This window comes from Lepidochelys kempii, chromosome 14 (assembly GCF_965140265.1).
Source record: "Lepidochelys kempii isolate rLepKem1 chromosome 14, rLepKem1.hap2, whole genome shotgun sequence".
Lineage (NCBI taxonomy): Eukaryota > Metazoa > Chordata > Testudines > Cheloniidae > Lepidochelys > Lepidochelys kempii.
This window is the reverse complement of record NC_133269.1, coordinates 35,995,541-36,007,945: the sequence shown is the minus strand read 5'-3', so window position 1 is coordinate 36,007,945 and position 12,405 is coordinate 35,995,541. Positions and strand designations below refer to the sequence as shown.

General features: G+C 49.4%; 1 protein-coding gene and 1 non-coding gene across 2 annotated transcripts; one reads left to right on the top strand and one right to left on the bottom strand.

Annotated features, from left to right (window-relative positions):
- Positions 1-2,907: 2,907 nt before the first annotated feature.
- Positions 2,908-11,623, bottom strand: LOC140898402 (E3 ubiquitin-protein ligase TRIM39-like). Its single transcript, XM_073312207.1, has 6 exons — positions 11,155-11,623; positions 10,862-10,957; positions 7,678-7,908; positions 6,069-6,091; positions 5,246-5,358; positions 2,908-3,725 (listed from the first exon to the last, which is right to left on the bottom strand). The coding sequence occupies exons 1-6, from the start codon at positions 11,569-11,571 to the stop codon at positions 3,208-3,210; spliced, it is 1,398 nt and encodes a 465-aa protein (XP_073168308.1). The 5' UTR covers positions 11,572-11,623; the 3' UTR covers positions 2,908-3,207.
- Positions 9,704-9,775, top strand: TRNAP-UGG (transfer RNA proline (anticodon UGG)). The gene has a single exon. It is a non-coding gene; the product is annotated as a tRNA-Pro (tRNA).
- Positions 11,624-12,405: the final 782 nt, after the last annotated feature.

The following is a 12,405-nucleotide window of genomic DNA, read 5'->3' as shown; positions in this document are numbered from 1 at the left end:
TTATTTCCCTGTGCCCTTCCCCTTGAAGGTTTGGGTGTGTGATGAAGAGGTCAAAGAGACACAGCTAAGGCAGGCAGGGCTTCAAAAGTGTTTGGGGCTCCTGGATGCTTGTGGATTGCTAGAGGACATCATGGGCTCTTTTGTGATTCTTCCTTTCTTGCCTGTAAGGGCTTCTTTCTCTTCCCTTTGGCATAATTATTCTCATTTAAATTTTTGTTGTTGTTATCACATAGGAGCCGGTTGAAATATTTTGTCTGAACGTTTGTCCAGCTAATATACGTGGTTTCAACGCCAAAATATTTTGTGGCAACAGGTCAGTTTTGTTGAAACATTCTGATTTTGTGTAAAAAAAAAAAAAGTTAAACAAAACATTGGGCTTCGGACTGATATTTTGACATGTCAACATCACAAAATAAATTATTTCATGTCCAGTGAAACAAAACATTTCAACATTTCCAGATCCAACAGTTTTAGAACTTTTCCTTCTATATAATGTTTCTACATTTTGAGGGTTTCCACCCTCCATTAAAAGCTAGCATCACATATCATCATGTTTAGTGGGAAAGAAATTCCTCTTACTGAACAGCATTGTTAACTTTTATTTAACTTGGTGAATGTGTAATGTGGTGAATGCTTTCCCAAAGTGGGGATGTCTTCCTTGGTGCTCTGCTGACTTGCACCAACCGAGAATATGGCCATATGTGGATTAGTTTCCAGCTCTGCTAAATGAATATGGGTAAAACTGAGAGCAGAGACTGATCCCCCATGACACCAGTGAGTTACCGTAGAACCTCAGAGTTATGAACACCAGAGTTACGAACTGATGGGTTAATCACACACAACTCATTTGGAACCGGAAGTACGCAAGCAGGCAGCAGCAGACACAGAATAATACAAATACAGCACAGTACTGTGTTAAATGTTAATTACTAAAAAAATAAAGGGAAAGCAGCATTTTTCTTTTGCATAGTAGTTTCAAAGCTGCATTAAGTCAATGTTCAGTTGTAAACTTTTGAAAGAACCACCATAACGTTTTGTTCAGTTACGAACATTTCAGAGTAATGAACCTCCATTCCTGAGGGTTTGTAACTTGCAGGTTCTGCTGTGTTCCTGATTTATATTAACGTGAAAGGGGAACTGAGCTTCATATATTCCTCTCAAGCTGTGCTGTTTAAGTTGATGGGCCTTGTTTTGTGGGAAAGAAAGAAAGGATAGAAATAATTCTAATACCTATTACTTCCCCCTATTGTTGGGGATAAAGCTTTACTGCTTTAATGCAAGGGGAAGGGGTGGGTGATTAGGGGTTTGAAGTTCCAACTTTTGATCCCCTCTAACAGCTGTGATGTTATAGCTGCACACACAGGAGTTTCCCAGCCCCTCTCTACCTAGGTACGTGGGTGGCCCCCTGTCACCATAGTGTCTGGGCACTTGATGCACCCAGGCCTGAAAATCTGGCTTCAGCAGACATCAGGGGAAAGCAGGGTGTAGTGGGGCAACTGCCCCATTCCTGGAAAACAAGGGTTAAAAGCAGTTCTGGAGAAGGCTGTGACTGTGAAAGGCTAGGCTGAGGTACCTGAAGCAGAGCAGTGCTGGGGAAGGGCAAAGGCAAAGGGAGCTGGGGAGCTCTAGCCTGGTGAACCCCCAGGCTGCAGGCCTTAGTGAAGGCCTACAAAAGGTACTGGGGCTGCAGAGAGGTAGCCTGGGGATAGGCAAAGGCAGCAGGTCCTATCCCCTTGCCAGCGATGACTGGCCATTACAGATTGCAGCCTGCCCCAATGAGTGGGGGCGAGACGATGACTGGCAGTAGCCACTGAGGCAAGGTGGGTTTAGTGGATTGGGGGTTCCCCTGGGAGGGGAGAGTCAGATTGTGGGATACCGCTGGGGGTAGAAACCCAAGGGTAAGGGGCACTGGGGTCTGGGAGGCGAGACACTGGTCTGCAGAGGGTGCTCCATATGCTGGAAAAGAGCTAATTCCCAGAGGACCAGCAGGAGGCGCTGCACCAGGGAGTCTCGACCTAGCTACACAGGGATTGAGGGCAGGCACTGTCTTTGTGTTCTGTTTGCATGCTGTCTATGACTGAGGTCCTTCGCTGCTATGATAACATAAATAAAGATTTATACAGTAAAAGCTTTGTTATCCAGCATGTTGGGGGAATGGAGGTACCAGTTAGTCAAAAATTCCAATTAACTTAGTGTTATACTCTCCAATGAAATACCAATTTTCAAAGAATAAGAATACAATAAAATGAATTCGGTATAAAATAGTAGATGGGTACTCCCCAGTCCAGTCGTAGTACTGCACGGCAGAGTGGTTGGTTTCTTCAAGCACTTAGGTATATACAGGGAAAGCTTTTTCTATACAGTAGGTTATCTTATGACACTGCATTTCACTATGGGCAGAGCGTGGCGTACACCCAGATCACTAAAAATACCCTGAACACTAAAGCTTTACTTAACATAATTTAATCTTTTTTTGATTCAGAAGGCACTTCAGGATCTTGCAGTGCCTCACGGTCAGCATTATCAACACCAATTACCGTACAGTAGATGTAGAAGGTGTAGGAGATTGGGCTGGATCTATACCGACCCTACAACACACCCTGGAAGCGGCTTTTTTTTGACTAAATCCCTGATATCCCCTTGCTGCCTTGTCTTCTGCCTCTTTTGCATAAAAGCAAAGTGCAGAATGTGCAGTTGCATAACCTCCTGGGCAGTAAACTAGTCCCGGTTACTAGATTGAAGATTTCTATTGGGAGATACCAGAAATGCCGGCTCATAGAGCTTTCCAGTTCATAAAGCGCCGGATAACACAGCTCTTACTGTACTATTAATACTATGAATAATCTTTCCTCACGTAACCTGCCTTGAATCCAGTAGGCATGGCAGGAAAAGAAAGCACCACCCCAGTTTATAAAAGAGATCTGTGTTTATTTCCGTCGTTTTTGCCCAGTACAACAGAGAAGAGCTCCTTTTGTGATACACTAAATCGTACTTCAACTCCCCCCCCCCCAACCCCCTTCTCGGCAGAAACGTACAGCCTTCTGGGATCACAGAGAACAGGGACCAACAGGCAGGTCAAAGTCATTCTCGCATCTAGTCAGTTCGCTCCTGTCTCGAGGTTGCTTTGGCAAGCCAGAAATACACTTCAGCCTCCAAATGCCTCAAGATGGGGGCTGGCAGAGGAGGAGGGCTGTCCCGCTCTGCCCCTCAGGGACACAGTCGGAGCAGCATGTCCTCCCCACAGAGACGGAACCAAGGGCGGACTCTCTCCCTGCCGAAGGAGGCCGGGGGGAAAGTGAAGATGGGTTTCTCGTTGTCCGCGTCGAAAAAAGACACCCGCCCTACTTCATAGTCCAGCAAAACCCCGATCCTCCTGGGGTCCCAGCTCAGATAGAGGGTGGTCAGAGGGGAGGTCTGAGCCCAGTATTCACCCACACAGTGGCACAAAATCCAGATCCCCTCCTCAGTGCTATGGCTGATCTCTTCCTTCCTCCTCACAGACTCTCTGGCTACCCCCACGGCCCAGCATCCCCCATCCCCCACTTCCACCTCCCAGTAGTGTCTCCCCGAGGTGAATCCCTCACAGCCCAGCACACAGGGCTGAGCGTAAAATCTCTTGGGATTGTCAGGCACTTGCCACGGCTTGTCTCCCCACCTCACACTTCTCCGATCCTCAGACACTGTGAGTTCGGGATGAGCTGTGCCTGGATCCAGAGTCACATTCACTGGGGGGAGAGAGAGTCGGAGTGTTAGAGGCAGAGCTCAGCCTTGGGGGACGCTGGGACCATTTCTCACACTTCCCAGCAGCCCCGTCCTCGCTGGGACCCTCCCTGAGTTCCTGCCTCGCTGTCCTGAGTCCCAGGCAGCTGCCTCTGTGCTGGGATTGAGCCGGGATTTCACTGCAGCCCCCTCCTGCCACAGTCTAGAAGGGTGCTGTTCTGGCTGCCCCTCTGCCTTCTCCCCCACTCCCATCATCAGGGACGGAGCAGGGGAGGATGCCCAGATGGAGGCATCAGCTTTAGTTGCAGTTTGGGAAATTCCCCCCCCCGCCCCCCCCAGCAAGGAAGGAGAAGGGGGCAGCACACTGACAAGAATCTGACAGCGGGAGGAGTCAGAGGCACCAGCTGGAGAGACCCCTCCCCACCCAGCCATGGGGAGAGGGGACAACCCCCACCACCTCCGGCCGATCCCTGGCGACATGCCCGGCTCCGAACCCAGCAGCGCCCTCTGCTTACAGGGCTCCGCAAGAGTCACTCCAACTACCTCGGCCTTATTTTTAATGGGGGAGCTGCTATTTCTCTTCATTCATAACTATTTCTTAAACCCTCCCCCCATCCCCCCCACAGACAATGCAAACAGATCTTCTGCCACCACATACATGTATTCCGCAATATGGACAATATGAACCTGTTCCCAGAGCAATCTATTCCCGGGCCTTAGAGAGGCAGCACCGAGGGACACAGGTGCCAACTTTATCATTTGCCAGGGGGTGCTCGACCCCTGCTCCGCCCCAGGCCCTGTCCCCACTCCTCTCCTTCCCCCAAGGCCCCACCCCCTCCCACTCCATTCCACCCCCTCCCGCAAGTGCCCCTGCCCTGGCTCCTCCTGCCCAGCACTTCCGGCATGTGATCCGATCGCAGTGGGTGGGAGGCACTGGGGGAAGCGGGAGGAGCTGATGGGGGGGTGGGGAGGCTGCTGGTGTATGCTGAGTATCCACTATTTTTTTCCTTGTGGGTGCTCCTGCCCTGTCGGCACCTATGCCTGAGGAGATTGCCCTCTCACCCCTAAGAAGAGGGCACAGAGACCTCTGAGTCCGGGGAAAAGAGAGAGGGGGAGAACTGTGGTTTAATTACAGGAAAGATGCAGAGGTACCCAGAGGGAGAGGAAAAACCCTTAGGTTGGTCACTCTGTTTGGGGTGAATTGCACCTAGAGAAAATTTCTACGAAAGCCAGATTGAAATTAAACAGAATCCAGAACACAACATGGGCCCTTGGCAACAACGATAGAGTTTAAGTCCTCCAAAAGACTTTGCATCCCTCAATAATTAGCATATGCAGGTTCTTGACCAAGGAATCACCTTCATGTCATTTCTGCTAAGTCAAAAGGATAATTCCCCAGAATCTTCACTTGATTCAGATATTGTACCAGCTGCCTGACCTCTTTGGGTGTTTCGTTTTACAGCTGATCAGGCAGAGCCGCCCCCTCTTGCATTCAGAGTTACAGCTCCATTTCCTGCCTCAGTACCTTTGGATTCCTTCAGCGTCTTCCTGACACTGTTCCCCTGAGAGAATTCATTGAGGAACTCCTCCAGCTCAAGAGGAATCTCCACTGGGTGCTGGGACTTCCCCTTCTTGCACCTAGAGAGACAGACTGCAGTCAACCTGTGGAACTCTTTGCCAGAGGATGTTGTGAAGGCCAAGACTATAACAGGGTTCAAAAAAGAACTAGATAAATATATGGAACGGTCCATCAATGGCTAGTAGCTAGGATGGGCAGGGATGGTGTCCCTAGCCTCTGTTTGCCAGAAGCTGGGAATGGATCACTTGATGATCACCTGTTCTGTTCATTCCCTCTGAAGCACCTGGCATTGGCCACTGTCGGAAGACAGATACTGGGCTAGATGAACCTTTGGTCTGACCCAGTATGGCCATTCTTATGTTCTAATTCATTGTTCTATAACATATAATGTATCACATCACCTGTCAGTATGAATTTCAGATAGTGAAGACTGCTGGATTGAGAGGCCAGGTGACTGAATTGCTCTGTGGATCCCAGCCTCAGAACAGTGTCAGTCAAGGCACCAATTTCCCCCACAGGTCCAGTTAACATGCTTCAGTTGTGATGTGGAGAAAGACCAGTTCCAGGGAGGGGAAAGGAGTTATTTTCAGGTGAATAACCCAGCCTTTAGGATGATTAATCACGGGGCCTTAAATGAAGAGCACTATGCCCAGGATTTTGTTCAGCCGAGGAAGATTGGGGTCTGAATTTTAATCCTCCCCCATGCATTTGTCTAGAACCCTTCTCAGCACAGTGAAGCCCGAGTGAGGAGTGAGAAGGCAACACATACCTGCTCAAGGTGCTTCTGACATCCTGGAGGGGAGAGGGGAAGAGAGGGAGAAAGAGAGAGAAGTTCAGTCCCACAGTGCTAATAATGAAAACTAACACTACATAAATCTCTGTACCTGGTTACACTTTTTCATAGATTCCTAGGTCAGAAGGGACCATCGTGATCACCTTGTCTGACCTCCTGCATGTTGCAGGCCACAGACCCTCACCCACCCACTCCTGTAATAGACCCCTAACCTCCGGCTGAGGTACTGACATCCTCAAATCATGGTTTAAAGACTCCACGTTACAGAGAATCTACCACTGACACTAGTTTAAACCTGCAAGTGACCCTTTGCAGAGGAAGGCGAACCCCACCCCCGGGTCACTGCTAGTCTGACCCGGGGGAAAATTCCTTTCTGACCCCAAATCTGTCGATCAGTTAGACCCTGAGCATGTGGGCGAGACCCACCAGCCGGACACCTGGGAAAGAATTTGCTGTAGTAGCTGAGAGCCCTCCCCATCTACTGTCCCATCAATAGCGTATGTTAAATAGCATAGGGCCAGAACCGATCCTTGAGGGACCCCACTAGAAACACACGTGTTCAGTGATGATTCCCTGTCTACAATTACTCTGAAACCTGTCAGTTAGCCATCTTTAAGTCCATGTCATGTCTGCCTGGTTAATTTTATGTTGCTCTAGTTTTTTTAATCAGAAAGTGAAAATGAACAATGTAACCTCAGGTATATTTACTGCACCTTCATTCATTCTACCCCTTCTTGTCACTGTCCCTTTGAAGCACAAAGCAGTGAATGTAAACTAATAATGAATAAATATGCTCTGGACCATCAATCCCAGTGCAGACCTCTTGATGGGTTCTCAAACTTCAGCAACCCAAGGACCCGCATTTTGATTTAAAAATTTTTGTGGACCCCCAAGACTCTCCACCCCTGCTCAGTCCCAGGCCCTGCCCTACTCCACCCCTTCCCCCAAGGCCCACCTCACCCCTCCTCTTCCCTGCTTCTTTCCGCCCCCTCCCCTGAGCACGCCACATCCCCACTCCTCCCCCTCCCTGGGAGGGAGGGGAAGGAGTTAAGGAAAGGAGCAGGAGTTGATCAGTGGGGCCGGCGAACTGGGGGTCCGCAGACCCCAGTTTGAGAAACACTGGGTTAGCACAACTGCCTTGAAGCATTGACCCAAGACCCCTTCTTGGCCCACACAGAGCTGGAGAAAAAGGCTGGCCTTATGATGAAGGCACAGGAATGGGGTTCAAGAGACCCAGAGTCAGTTCTTGTCATTGTCAGAGACTTTGGGACCATGTCTTTAGGGAAATCGCTTAGTCTCTCTGGCCTCAGTTCCTCATCCATGAAATGGGGGTGATAGAACGTACCTACTATAGACCCTGGTGAGGAGATCTTCATTAATATTTGTGAGGTGCCCAGACATTGGACCAAAAGAGGTCTGATCACAAACTTCATAGAGTTTATTTATTTTGATTTAAAAGATCCATAATTATCCGCCTCTCCTGCCACCCTGACAAATCACAGCACGAAAACGGACTACAATCAAGATTGATACAAAGCAATGGAAAACCCTATCTCCATTTCGCTGCAGAGATCGGAGTTCTCACCTGTGGGAATTCATTCGCTGCCTGCTGACACTTCTGCTCCATCTCACTGATCTGCTCACTGAGAAAGGAAATCTCCTCAGAGAGTTTGGTGACATTTTCATTCTGTATCCTCACAACCATCTTGTCCAGCTCTTTTAGCCGGACCAGCAGGAGTCGCTCTTTTTCCTCCAGCGTCTGGTGCAGTTGTTGAAATAGAGACACAATCTTCTGCCTCTCAGCTTGTGTCTGTTTCTGTAACAAACAGGTGAAAGGGAAGTTCAGGGACCCAGCGTGGATAAGAGTAATAATTAAAAAACCAAACTAAACCCAGATTGTATTGAAATTATTTGTTTTTTAATTTGGTGCTGCTAGATCTTTACTTTCTTCCCATTTTGCCCAGTTAAATTGCTCAAGTGGAGGTTTTGTTTAGTTTCCTAGTTGTGGAGCGAATTTCAGATTTTACAGAGATGTTTTCTTGGAAGAGGTTTTACAAGGAAAATGAAAAGGAGTACTTGTGGCACCTTAGAGACTAACCAATTTATTTGAGCATGAGCTTTCGTGAGCTACAGCTCACTTCATCGGATGCATACCGTGGAAACTGCAGCAGACTTTATATACACACAGAGAATATGAAACAATACCTCCTCCCACCCCACTGTCCTGCTGGTAATAGCTTATCTAAAGTGATCATCAAGTTGGGCCATTTCCAGCACAAATCCAGGTTTTCTCACCCTCCACCCCCCCACACACAAATTCACTCTCCTGCTGGTGATAGCCCATCCAAAGTGACAACTCTCTACACAATGTGCATGATAATCAAGTTGGGCCATTTCCTGCACAAATCCAGGTTCTCTCACCTCCTCATCCCCCTCCCAAAAACCACACACACAAACTTTTTTTTTTGGGAGGGGGGTGAGGGAACCTGGATTTGTGCAGGAAATGGCCCAACTTGATTATCATGCACATTGTGTAGAGAGTTGTCACTTTGGATGGGCTATCACCAGCAGGAGAGTGAATTTGTGTGTGGGGGGGTGGAGGGTGAGAAAACCTGGATTTGTGCTGGAAATGGCCCAACTTGATGATCACTTTAGATAAGCTATTACCAGCAGGACAGTGGGGTGGGAGGAGGTATTGTTTCATATTCTCTGTGTGTATATAAAGTCTGCTGCAGTTTCCACGGCATGCATCCGATGAAGTGAGCTGTAGCTCACGAAAGCTCATGCTCAAATAAATCGGTTAGTCTCTAAGGTGCCACAAGTCCTCCTTTTCTTTTTGCGAATACAGACTAACACGGCTGTTGCTCTGAAACCTATAAGGAAAGCGTTTGTCTGGGCTCAAAAAGGCAAGCCCAGGGTCTTATTGCGGGGACGTGAGGACAGTCGGGCAACACTGGGAGCAGGGGGGAGAATTTCGACATCAATACATCGAAACATGCAGCACTTGAGATACTGAGAAATAGAAATATTCTGCCTGCTACTCTCCCCAGGGTTCCTAGAGCCTTGCAGTTGACCCTGGTGACTCTGACTGGTGCAGCCCCATATCTGACCCGATCCTTCTGTCCTGGGATAAAAGGGGGTCTGCACATCTGAGTCCTTTCCAGTGGCAGGAAGGGCAGGACTCACAGTGACCTTGGCAGAGGCTTAGTGAGAGGGCGGGGAGGGGGACAAAAGACTTTGGAAGTTCTGAGGAAAACCCTGATCTTCCAACACTCAAACACAGAGCCAGCCATGTGCAAATGGGGACACACGGACCCCCGACTGAGACAGGTCCCATCAGGGTGCCTAAGGGGCATGCGATGGAGGAGAAAAATGGGCCTCTCTCTTATGTGCGGGACAGGCCACATTTGCAGACCTGCCAGGACAGCTCCAGGCTGGTGGCCCTAGTGACAAGGGGAGAAGGAAGCAGGGCCAAGGCCCTATGCATGCACTGGCCAGTGCTCATGGCCCCTCTCCTGGGCCTGCCCCAGCCCCAGTGCAGGGCAGGGAGTCACTGCCACAATCCAGCCCACAGAGAGAGACATGCAAAGACACAGGTGATGTGACTATATGGCTTGTTGGTCTAGGGGTATGATTCTCACTTTGGGTGTGAGAGGGCCTGGGTTCAAATCCCGGACAAGCCCTCTTTTATATTTTAAGTGGTTTCTGTATTTAGTCGTTATCACGTTCGCCTCACACATGAAAGGATCCCAGTTCGAAACCGGGCTGAAACAGAGTCTTGTTTGAGACTCTTAATCTCAGGGTTGTGGGGTCGAGCCCCATGTTGGGCGAAGCGAGTAAGTTTTTCACAAGTTAGTGGAAGTTTTGGGGGGAAGGATAGCTCAGTGGTTTGAGCATTAGCCTCCTAAACCCAGGGTTGTGAGTTCAATCTTTGAGGGGGCCATTTTGGGATCTGGGGCAAAAATTGGGGATTGGCCCTGCTTTGAGCAGGGGTTGGACTAGATGACTTCCTGAGGTCCCTTCTAACCCTGATATTCTATGACCCCCATTTTCTCTTCCTCCCACAGTACGGTCCCCATTCTCACCAAGCCAGAGGCCCTATTCCCCCCCCCACACACACACAGCAGGGTCCCCCATTCTGGCCACCATGCCAGGGGCCTTCCACTCCCCTCACAGAGAAGGGTCCCCAGTTCACCATGCCAGGGCTCCTTTTTCCACCCAGCTGAATCCCCAATTCATCCCACCACACCAGGGGCCCTTTCCCCACACAGAACAGGGTCTCCAATTCACCCCATCATGCTAGGGACCCGATCCCCCACCCCACACCCATGCCAGAGGGGTCTTTTGTCTCTCTCCCCTTCCTCTGGCTTCCCCTGCAGGCTAAGTACCCGCCCCATGGCTCCCCCCACCAGGGACAGCAATTGTTCCTTTTGTAATTCAGGGTGTGAACACAGTTACCCTCTATTGGGAAGATGAGCAGAGTTATTGTTATACTGCAATGTGTTAACAAGGGCCATCCACAGATGAGGGTGGCTTCCATTTTGCCCCCTCTTTGAATGTCCCAGTTGTCCCCCAAATCTATAGGGCTCTGGCCTAGAGCATCCCCTGAAATTTTAGCATGGATCAGAAGCAGTGTTCAGAAGTTACCATCTTACACACAGGCAGCCAAGCTCCACCAACAATTACCTCCCCTGTTCACAGAGTGACAGTCCCCCAGACACAGAGCCCCCCAAATCCATGTCCCTGCTTGCGTAACAACAGGCACCTACCAGATGCTGCTGGCATCTCCCCTCTTCAGTCTCTTTAAATCCCAGAAGCTTTGCCCTCTCTTCCTTCAGGGTCTGCAGGCGGGTCTGGATTTGTTCCTGAACCAAGAGAAAAGGTTTGAGTGGGTTGAAGTATTTTGGCGTGTGAGATTTTCTTTGCCTTGGGAGGGTTTAGTCTCAAAGTCCTGTGTCTGAAGGACTATGTGACTCTTGCTTTTTATCCCCTGAAATAACAGTGCTATTCAAACAAATAAAACGAGGCACAAACTCTCTAGCCCTAGACAGAGCTTCCTTACCTTGTAATCCAAGCCAGCCTCCTCGATGGGAACCACCGGGTGAGCTCTGTGAGCCTGGGACTCTCTGCAAACCACGCAGATGGGGGTTTGATCCTCTTCACAGAAGAGTTTCAGAGCCTCCTGATGTTTCTCACACCTTCCCGAGCCTGTGGCTGCCTGGAAACTCAGCCCTTTGGCTATTTCGATAACTCTCGCCAGCTCCCTGTTGGGCCTGAAGTTTCTTTTCCGGGCAGTTTTTCTGCACTGGGGGCAGGAGAAGTTTCTAACCGATCCCTCCCAGCACTGGCTGATGCAGGCTCGGCAGAAATTGTGCCCGCATTGTATCGACACCGGGTCCTGAAAGTACTCCAGACAGATGGAGCAAGCCAGCTCTCTTTGCAGGGACTCCACTGCAGAGCCCTCTGTGGCCATGGCCATGGCCCGGGCTCCCTGCACCCCACCTGCAGCCAACCCGCCCCTTGCAAACTGCAGCCTCAGCAGCGATTTGAAATGTTCACGTGTTCAGTGTCTGTTACAGGAAAAGGGCGGTTCTGTGCCTGGGACAGCCCTGGCTGGGCTGCAACATGAGCCTGGGTTAAACAGAGCCCTTCCCCCACCCAGGGGGCTGGGCAGGAAAGTGCCCCTTTCTCTCTTTGCAGGTTTCAGACTAACCCAGGGACCTATCCTTGCAACAAAGCCCGTTGCCAACTCTGCCCACATACCTATTCAGGGGACAGCACCATAGGGCCTAAGCACATCAGCCACACTATCAGAGGCTCGTTCACCTGCACATCTACCAATGTGATATATGCCATCATGTGCCAGCAATGCCCCTCTGCCATGTACATTGGTCAAACTGGACAGTCTCTACGTAAAAGAATAAATGGACACAAATCAGACGTCAACACTCAAATACCAGTCAGAGGACACTTCAATCTCTTTGGTCACTCGATTACAGACCTAAAAGTGGCAATTCTTCAACAAAAAAACTTCAAAAGCAGACTCCAACGAGAGACTGCTGAATTGGAATTAATTTGCAAACTGGATACAATTAACTTAGGCTTGAATAAAGACTGGGAGTGGATGGGTCATTACACAAAGTAACGACAGGTTTCAGAGTAACAGCCCTGTTAGTCTGTATTCGCAAAAAGAAAAGGAGTACTTGTGGCACCTTAGAGACTAACCAATTTATTTGAGCATGAGCTTTCGTGAGCTACAGCTCACTTCATCAGATGCATGCCGTGGAAACTGCAGCAGACTTTATTTATACAC

Bases quoted from the DNA above. Each gene is read 5' to 3' on its own strand.
- LOC140898402 (XM_073312207.1), bottom strand. From the start codon at position 11,571: ATGGCCATGGCCACAGAGGGCTCTGCAGTGGAGTCCCTGCAAAGAGAG. The intron at 10,958-11,154 runs GTAAGGAAGCTC...CTCTTGGTTCAG, and splicing joins AGGCTGGCTTGGATTACAAG to GAACAAATCCAGACCCGCCT. The intron at 7,909-10,861 runs GTAGGTGCCTGT...TGTTTGTTACAG, and splicing joins GGAGATGCCAGCAGCATCTG to AAACAGACACAAGCTGAGAG.